We start from the raw sequence: 9,821 nt of genomic DNA on the forward strand, positions 1-9,821 counted from the left end.
CCATCTGGCTTACTAATGTCCTTTAGAAATGGAAATCTGTTGTCCTTACCCTGGTCTGACTCATATGTGACTCCAGACCCACAGCAAATGACTCTTAAATGCCCTCAAGGATGTGCAATAAATGCTGACCCAGCTAGCGATGCCCACATCCCATAAAAGAATAAAAAAAGACTTTGAACAGATTCCGTAGAGACCTCTTACTTTTCCATTAACAAGGAAGACAACATAATTGTTTATTGTTGTCCAAGATAGTGTCTGGGAGATGGAGCAACTCCCAAAGCTGTTCTTGCTCCAGCTATTTCATCCATTTGCCATGATTTGTTAAAAGGTATGTTTTGCATCTATTGTTTCTCTTTCTGTTTTGTTTTTGGTTTGTTACTTAGGGAGCCGTTTGCCTTTTTCATTCTCAGAGGAAAATTGAGAGAGAGCAATAAAAAAAATCAATATATATGAAAAGAAAGGAGCAAAATAGGCATGAGCAATGGTTCAATACTGCATTAGTGATGACTGAATATATCCCTGTGCAAGTAGTGATAACTATATGTTCTCTTTCACAGTGGCTACAAGTATTCTTCTGCTCAAAGTGGACAACGAATCTACACAAAGGCAGAGTCAACTCAGTCAAAAGCTTATGTCTAAATCAAGGACTGACAAAAAAAATGCTTCTTATGTTACTCAGGTCTTCAAAAGTCTTGTGAGAAAAAAATCATTTGTATTTTGTAAAATCATTATGTCACTCTGTGAAGCATTTAAATAAGTAGAGTAAGTGTCTATACTGCAATACTAAAGGTCTTGAATGTTCTATCATCACACTGCCAGAATTGTTTTTTGTTTTAATCTGCACAAGGGATATTGGCTTCATGACTCCACTTAGGAGAGTTGATCGAGTCACATGCCTAGGCTTCAGTCTCATTTGCTTCAGAGGGTTTGGTCAGGAGTCACTGGACTGAGTAAGAGCACTCACTCTAGCGGGAGCGGGAGTGGTGGGGGTAGCAAAGGGAAGGAGAAGATTCTCACCACCTGCCATCATCCAGTAGAAAATCTGGCAATCTCATGCTATGAGGAGAAAGGGGAATTTGACAGGATGTAGCAATGCAGAGAGCTATGGAATGGAATGGCTGAAAAATGCAATTTTTTCACTTTGTTCTTACCATTATGTCCAAGGGGTTTCAAGCATTATAGTGCCAGATATAATTACATAAGGGAAGTGTTTTGCTGCGAACTAGTTCATAACTGGAAGTAATTTTATGAAATCACGATACCACTGGTAAAACAGCCTACCCTCTCTACTCCTCAAGTGGGACTTATCACATGGTGCCACATTATCACCATGGAAAGTCAGATTTCAATTCTGTCACTATGTTTTTTGTTAACACCATCCCATGAAAATGAAAAGCACTTTGCTGGTTATCTTTTAGAGGCCGAAATCCTCTTAGGCCTGATGAGGCATTTTTAAAAGTGGTTGCAAACTGAACTGTGCCTTTTGTCATCTTCTGTGCTACGGATCTTTGTGTGCAAGAATGCGGAAATGAGAGCACGATAAGCAGAATCCCAAAACGATGCGATTTTGGGGCACTGATTGTGCCACCCTCAAAGGATTCACATTAAAACAAAAAAAAACTGGCTTTATGATGTCTTACCTCTCAACCTCCAAACTTCAAAATTGGGACACAGGCCCTCAAAAAAATCAGGAGTAACCACCCATGATCAGTATATAGAAATAAAGCTCAAGGAAAAATCTGACCCCAAAAACACCAAGGACAAAAATACAAAATCTAGGACACAATCTTAAAAATTGAGAATAAATAATAAAATCAGGACATTGGGCTTAGAAATCAGGGCCAAGTGACCAGGAGAGAAAGACACTATTTCATGAATTTCCATGAATGATTAAATAACTTGTTATTTTCACTGTTTCATAACTATTGATATTCCTCAGACTCCGGAGCTTCTGGCTCAGAGGCAGGGAGCTGCCCACTGCACCACAAGATCTCCCTTTTCAGTGAGGTGGGCAACCAATTTTTAAAAATGATTTGTGTTAAATAGCAAGAGGTTTTATGTGTATTGTCATTGGCATTTACTGTCAGAATATCAGTTAATATATTGGCTGGTATTTTCCGGCTCTTTCTGCTGGCAGGATTTTCCGGTCCCACCAAAGGCAACCCTCCCGCAGCGGGTTCCCCAGCAGTGGGGCGGGCAAGACATGCAAAATGCTGTAGATATCAGCGGGACAGGAAATCAGGAAGCCAATGGCGACCTCCGTCCCCTTGGCTGTGGGAATTGTTGTGGGTGGAATGGACAATTTGACGGACCATTTAAAGGTGCGTTGATCTCTGGTGGGAATCTCCACCAGAAGATCCCACCCTGAGCCTCAATTTAATGTCTCGTCGAACAAATAACTCTCTCACAGCACTGAGCTTCCTCAACGCTGCATTTGCATGTTTGCCTAGATTTCTGTGCTCAAGTCTCCGGAACAGGACTCAAACTTACATCCTTCAGACTCAGGTGACAGCGCTACCCACTGAGACATAGATAAGTTCAAGCATGTTTTAAAAACATGGAGGGAGTAGAAATTTAAAAAAACTTGAGCCTCTATAACAGGCCCAGTCCAGAAAAACAAACATATATCTGCCTAAAAGCCATGTCTCAGAATCAAAACAAAATAACATAGTTTGGAAGAAAGAATTCCAACATTTTAAAACCATTTCAAAATTGAGGGGGAAAGTAAGATTGGGATAGGATTGTAAACAATGTGTCTAATCGGAATGTCCCAGTGAAAAGGAGATGGTTGAGAGGGAAGTGTGGATGTAATACTCCAGCTCTTTGAATCTGTTTAATCTGATTGGCTTTCATTTTTATATGCATGTATACCAGAGATTATATAGTTCGCAGTGCTGAACTTTAATAGGTTGCTCTTTGTTTTGTATTTGGGGAACTGTATTTCTGGCTTTTTGGTAGGTTTTAAGAATAAGATTTACAAAAACAAGTTTTTTTAATTATTGTGTAAATGCTTCAATGGAGTTTAAACATTGTTCTTGTTTAAATTGTAACATAGACATTTAATAAAAATTGAAAATGATAACGCACGTATGTGGGCTCAATTTTAACTGACGTTAATGGGGGGGGGGGGGCATGGGTGGTGTTGGGGTTGGATTGGGGGTTGGGATTGGTGAGTTCAGGTGCAGCAGGGAGGCTAAATCCATGGTTGGGATTCTCCGGTCCCTCTGCTATGAATGGAGATTTAGCTGAGTGCCAAATTCTCCATTCTCATTTCTGGTTTAAATCTCCAAACAAAAAGTGAGCATATTGGAACCCAACATGATCCCATAGATTTCTTGCTTTTACCAGGCATGTGGGACGCCCCCATGGAACAGCCAGGTCTGTAGTTTAAATAAGAATGGCTGTCCCGAATTGTGTGAAACTTGTCAGGGTCAACAAGGTGAGTGCACAGTGGAGATTCATTGCTAGAAAGTCTTTAAGGAATGAAACTGCAGAGCTGTTTCCATGTCCAAATGAAAGGCTTCAGCTCACAAGACCTCGCCCTGGAAGTATGCTTTCACTGCTTTACAGGTAATTTCCAAGTCACTACACCTGTCTTTGACTTTATCCATCTCAATCAGTGCTTCACTGCTGTCAACCTTCACTGCAACACGGGAGCAACTCATGAAGCTCTAACTTGGGCCTTCAGTAAGGAACAAGAGGAATAGCAACACCAGCAGAGGCATCAATTGTCTTCTCCTCAGCCACATGATACTCCACAGGACAGATAGGGTTGAAATGAAGTTTCAGCTGTAAGGAGGCTATACCTTCAATGCAGGATATATAGGCAGAGGATCAGCTTTCTTGGCATGACTAAGCCACAGTGTTTTAGGAGACTCATGTTTCATGGCAAGTCATTGCTGGCATTTACATCTTCCTGAATAAGACCACCATCTAAATGGGACAGTGGGGCATGCATTGCCAGTGGCATCATAGAATCATAGAATCCTTACAGTGCAGAAGGAGGCCATTTGGCCCAATGAGCCTGCACCGACTCTCTGACAATAATCCCTCTCAGGTCCTTTCCCTGTAATCTCAAGTATTTACTCTACTAATTCCCCTAACCTACACATCTTTGGATACTAAGGGGCAATTTGGACTATGAGAGGAAACCAGAGAACCGGGAGGAAACCCACACAGATATGGGGAGAATGTGCAAATTCCACACAGTCACCCGAGGCCAGAATTGAACCCAGGTCCCTGGCGCTGTGAGGCAACAGTGCTAACCAATGTAACTGCAGCCCAGCCTCACGTGGCTACAGCATAACTACTGTCCAACTTTCTTCAGCGTTGGCTCTTTCCAGGGATCTACCAGTAAGATTTCACAATCTTCCATCTGCAATTGTATCACCCATGTGGCTGATGCCATGTTTAGCAGGGCTGCCACATATGTCCACTTTGGTATGTTGAAGATAGTCGGAAGCACAGGACTCTGGCACTTTTTGTAGTGCAGGATTCCTCCAGGCACAGAGAGTCATAGGGCAGGATTTTACGACCTCGCTTGGGCGAGGCTTGTAAAATCCCACCTGAGGCCAACGGAGAATTCTGTTCTGCGAGCCTCACCTGCCCCGGAATTGGGGTGGGTGAGGCGGTAAAACTCCGGCCATAGACTGTACACAAGTGACAATCAAGGCACCTTCAATTCAACCAGCGGTCTTTACAATAATACTAGATTCTAGCATTGTTCCATTAAAGTATACATACAAACAGGCAAAATAGGAGCAGGAGAAGGCCACTCCACACGTGGAGCCTGCCCAGCCATTCGATAAGATCACGGCTGATTTGATTGTGGCCTCAACTCTACTTTCCTCTCCACCCTTAGTCACTTTAGAACAGAGATGAGGAGAAATTTCTTCAGCCAGAGAGTGGTGGGTCTGTGGAATTCATTGCCACAGAGGGCTGTGGAGGCCGAGACGTTGAGCGTCTTCAAGACAGAAATTGATAAATTCTTGATTTCTCGAGGAATTAAGGGCTATGGGGAGAGAGCGGGTAAATGGAGTTGAAATCAACCATGATTGAATGGTGGAGTGGACTCGATGGGCCGAATGGCCTTACTTCCGCTCCTATGTCTTATACTCACAAGTTTCATAAACTCACAATCACTCACCCTTATGACTCCCTTGTCAATCAAGAATCTATCTAACTCAGGCATAAAAATATTCAGTTTATTCAGTCATATCCATTACTCTCTAAAGAAGTGAATTCCACAAACTCACAACCCTCTGAGAGAAAATCAATTCTCCTTATCTCTGTCTTTAATGGGAGACCCCTAATTTGTAAACTGTGTCCCCTAGTTCGAGTCTCTCCCACAAGGGGAAACATTGTTCAACATCCATTCCATCAAGTCCCCTGACGATCTTTTATGTTTCAGTAAGATCACCTGTAAACTCCAAGGGATACAGGCCCAACCTGTCCAATCTTTCCTTAGAAGAAAACCCTTCCATCACAGAAATCAGTTTGGTGAACCTTCGCTGAACTGCTTCTAATTCAAGCCTTTCTAAAGCAAGGAGACCAAAGTTAATGCATCATATCCAGATGTGGTCTCGCCTGCTTTCTGTAAACTGTAACAAAACTTCCCTACTTTGATATTCCAATCCATCTTCAATAAATGACAATGGTTCCATTTGTTTTCCTAGTCACTTGCTGTACCTGCACCAGGTTTTTATGATTCATGTACCACGACACCCAGATCCCTCTGTACCTCAGAGTTCTGCAATCTCTCTCTATTTAAATAATAAACTGCTTTACTACTCTTCCCACCAAAGTAGACAAGTTCATATCTTCCTTCCTTATACTCCATCTGCCAAATTTTTGCTCACTTGTTTGGCCTATGCATATCCTTTTGCAGATGTGCTGCAGAGATCGTAATGGGCGGGACAAAAAATTTGGCAGACAATTTAAAGGTCCGGGGAACTCCCTATCTTGGCCAGAAAATCCTACACCTTATTGTCCTTCCCACAACTTACACTCCTGCCTATCTTTGTGTCATCAGCAAATTTAGCAACCGTACCTTTGAGTCCCTTCATCCAAATTATTTATATAGATTGCAAATCATTGAAGCCCCAGAACTGATCCCTGTGGTACTCCACCAGCTACATCTTGCCAACCCAGACATGATCCATTAATCCCTATTCTCTGTTTCCTGTCAGCCAACAAATCCCCTATTCATGCTAATATGTTAGCCCCTACACCATGATTTTGTGTAACAACCTTTGATGTAACCACCAGAGGATTTTCATGCATGTTCCCCATATTTTTGGAACACTCATGGTGCCCAAGAAGCGACCAAACTCAAGTTTTCCCTCATTGTGTCTTCAAAACTTCAATGTGCTGACCCGTGCCACCAGCAGCATTACATCCTTTCTCTTCACCGTAGTGCCAAAGTGGAATTGCCAGTCATGCCAGCGAACACTTTACCACATTTCATTGAATTCCCTTACCTTCAGACCAAACATTGCCCTGATTCCCTCTTGTGGAATCAGGCAATCAAAGCTTCAGCTGTCTGACGCTAACAGCTGGGCCTAAATGGGAGATTGCCTCGCTGCCAGGTTAAGCCGGAATTAATCAAGTATTGATTGGGCTCAGGATGTGTCAATGCTTGACTCACTTCCCTCCACTGAAATTCAATGAGCTGCAACGATGGGGAGTACCCATCAACGCAGGCCTCTGGAACTTTGGCAAAGTTAATTGATTTGTACATATTCTCCTGAAGAGGAACACTTGTTATAGGATGATGGTATTGTGTGTCAGTCAATTTAGCTTTAAAACTGGTCGTAGCCAATCTGTCAGTCCTTATATTAAGATCTAATGGAAAGGGTGGGACAACCTGTGGTCGATCTGCAACCACCAATATTCTTCCCCCAGGCTTTTGTTCAAAATGACCCTCTAATAGCACTGTAAGCAGTTACAAAGTCACCAGGTTCCAGGTCTTATAACTGGGGGAGGCAGTATCAGAAATATCAATAAATGCATACGGGTGTTACCGCGGATGTTACTATGGATGTTAGCATGGATGTTACAATGATTGCCTGAATAAGAAGGGGAGCTATTTGCACAACATTTCCATCTTAAGTGTGGACCTCTTTCAGATTTGCTTCTTGATTTGGCTGCAGGTCTCTGTCACTTCGCCATGGAAGTTTAGTAAAGCTGAGGTTCAACCATTGCCCTTCTCCTTGTTCCACAACTGATATTAATTGACCCATAAGAACATAACATAAGAAATAGGAGCTGGAGTACATATGCCATTTGGCCCTTTAACCTCTGTTATGCCATTCAGTAAAATTATAGTTGATCTTATACCTTAACTCCATCTTTTACTATAGTCCCTGTTGTGGATAGGAGAGAGAAAGTGAACTCCTTTCTCCTCTCCCCCTCACCTGTCCATAGCAGAGATGTTTTTGAATTATTTTAAAGTGAGTTACGCCACGTTTCCCCACTCCCTCAGTTTGTGCGATCCAATTTAATAATCAACTCATTCACATTATGGCTAACTCAGAAGATGAGTTTATTCATACTGAAACCCAAGTGAGGTGAATGTTTGCCACCTCACTCTCACACACACAGACTCACACACACACATACTCAGTCACACTCACACATAAATTCACACACAGACACACGCACACTCATGCACACGCACACTCACTCACGCACACTCACTCACACACTCACGCGCAGACTCATATACACACATGCACACTCATTCACACAAGGACACATAAACACTCACTCACACACACTCACTCACACGCACGCACTCACAAACATTCACACACAAACACACATTCACACACACTCTAAGCACACACATACTCTCAAACACACACACACTCAAAATCACTCACAGACACGTCCGCAAGCTCATACAAGCATGCACACACACACAATCACTCACACACTCATAATTACTCAAACACACATGCACACTCACAAGCTTCATACACTCACAATCACTCACACACATGCACGCATGCAAGCACAAACACACATGCACACACATGCACAGACACACAGGTAGCTCTTGCACACAGACAAACAAATGCACACGTACACACACACATGCATGCACATGCACAAGCGCTCTCACACACATATGCACGCGCACACATACAAAGAAGATTTATAACTATGGGCAACAACATTAAACGCACCACAGAAGTTAATACCAGTTCACATGATTTCCAATGTCCGAGAAATCAAAGTCCAGGTGGTGTTTCCAGCATGGCTGAGTTCACTCCCAATGAGTTTCTGATAGGAGACATCAACATAAAAGTCCTTGAAATAAGTGACAAAGTGGCATGTTGACGTTTCTGTGCTGACACTACTTTCAAAAATCAAGCAGGCTTCAAAGAATTGAGAGATGGTTGCTGGCTGTTTGCTCAGCTGGGAGCTGCTGGAGTTATTTTCAGTTGGTTTTAAAACATCTGTCTGAGGATTTCTCAATTCTCAAAGAAATCTAGAGATTTCAATATGGTCATCTGACTTGTGTGACCTTCCTTCTCCTAAATAATGTCAAAGGGATGTTTATCTACTGTCTGGAACTGACTTTGGTTTCAGGATTGATAATGTCCCAGCCACTGGCTGGAATTCTCCAGCTGATCACGCCCCATCGCTACTGCCAGCGAACATGGTGAATTTGGTGCTCAGCCAAATCTCTTTTCACTGCAGCGGGACCAGAGAATCCTGCTGGCGTGAACGACCAGAGAATCCCACCCATTATCTTTTGAAAGAGTTACCATCCATATTCAGGTTCTTGTGTCAGGAAGCCATTGTCCAAGCAGATCAAGAGGGTCTACTTGGACAATAATCTTATCAGGATGCAAATGACACCCATTTCCCCCTCAGTTATACTCTAGAAATCAGTCGCAGGTGTGAGATGAGTTTGTTCACCGCTCTCCAGGAGTAATGAGTTTCAATCTGAGTCTCCTGGTTTTGTGATTGTAATAAAATCCTTACAATTGGGATATGAGATTAAACGATGATGAGAGAACAATTTTTTTTTGTAACTCCTATTGGTAGATTCCAAAGCAACGGGTCATGTGACTTGTAGCAGACATCGTTTTAGTTCAGCAGCAAGTCCATTTTGAAAATAGCAAAAAGCAATAAATTTTTGAAGCACACAGTTTTGGATTTTTTTTAATGCTTATTGGCCTAACAATCTACACTTCCCTTAATTCCCATTTTATTAAAACTCTATTGGCATTCATCTTGAATACATTCAATGACTGAACATCTACACTTCTCTGCGGTAGTGAGTTTCAAAAATTCAAAGCATTCTGAGTGAAGAAATTTCTCCACATCTCAGTTCTAAAATGTCAATGCCTTATTCTGAGACTATGACCCAGTGTTTCAAATCCCCCCACCAGGGGAAATATTTTCATAGCATTTACCCAGTAAAGCTCTTTAAGAATTTGTGTACTTCATCAGGTCAGGACCCTGGCAGGGCAAGATGTCTCAAACGTTTGAGCAACAGGTGAAGCTGGTTGTAACATACTGCTACTACACAATAGCAACACAAGTGGTATTGCTACGAACAGAATGCTGCCCAAATCAACAAGATCTTCTACTTACCATACACGTAAGTAATGTGGTATATGAATTTCAGATTCTAGCTATGTATGCTGTATATTCGAAAGACTGGCAGATCATATCAAACAGCATGTCCCTTCCGCTGCTTGCAATGAGCAAGGTAAAGACCATATCCAAAATACAAATTGGGGGGGCGATTCTCCCAGCCCGCTGCGCTGCCAACCAACTAGCACTCTTTTTTCATTCAGAATAAA

At 42.3% G+C, this 9,821-nt stretch overlaps 1 protein-coding gene across 2 annotated transcripts in view; it reads left to right on the top strand.

Moving 5' to 3' along the window:
• Positions 1-2,194, top strand: part of LOC144491431 (claudin-15-like) — a 45,917-nt gene extending 43,723 nt beyond the window's left edge. For both annotated transcript variants that reach the window (XM_078209243.1, XM_078209244.1), the window contains one exon: positions 558-2,194. In XM_078209243.1, coding sequence (XP_078065369.1) covers positions 558-639 — 82 coding nt within the window. In that variant the 3' untranslated portion in view covers positions 640-2,194. The remainder of the gene's footprint in view (positions 1-557) is intronic.
• The last annotated feature ends 7,627 nt before the right edge of the window (positions 2,195-9,821 follow it).

This window comes from Mustelus asterias, chromosome 3 (genome assembly GCF_964213995.1).
Source record: "Mustelus asterias chromosome 3, sMusAst1.hap1.1, whole genome shotgun sequence".
NCBI classification, from domain to species: Eukaryota; Metazoa; Chordata; class Chondrichthyes; order Carcharhiniformes; family Triakidae; genus Mustelus; species Mustelus asterias.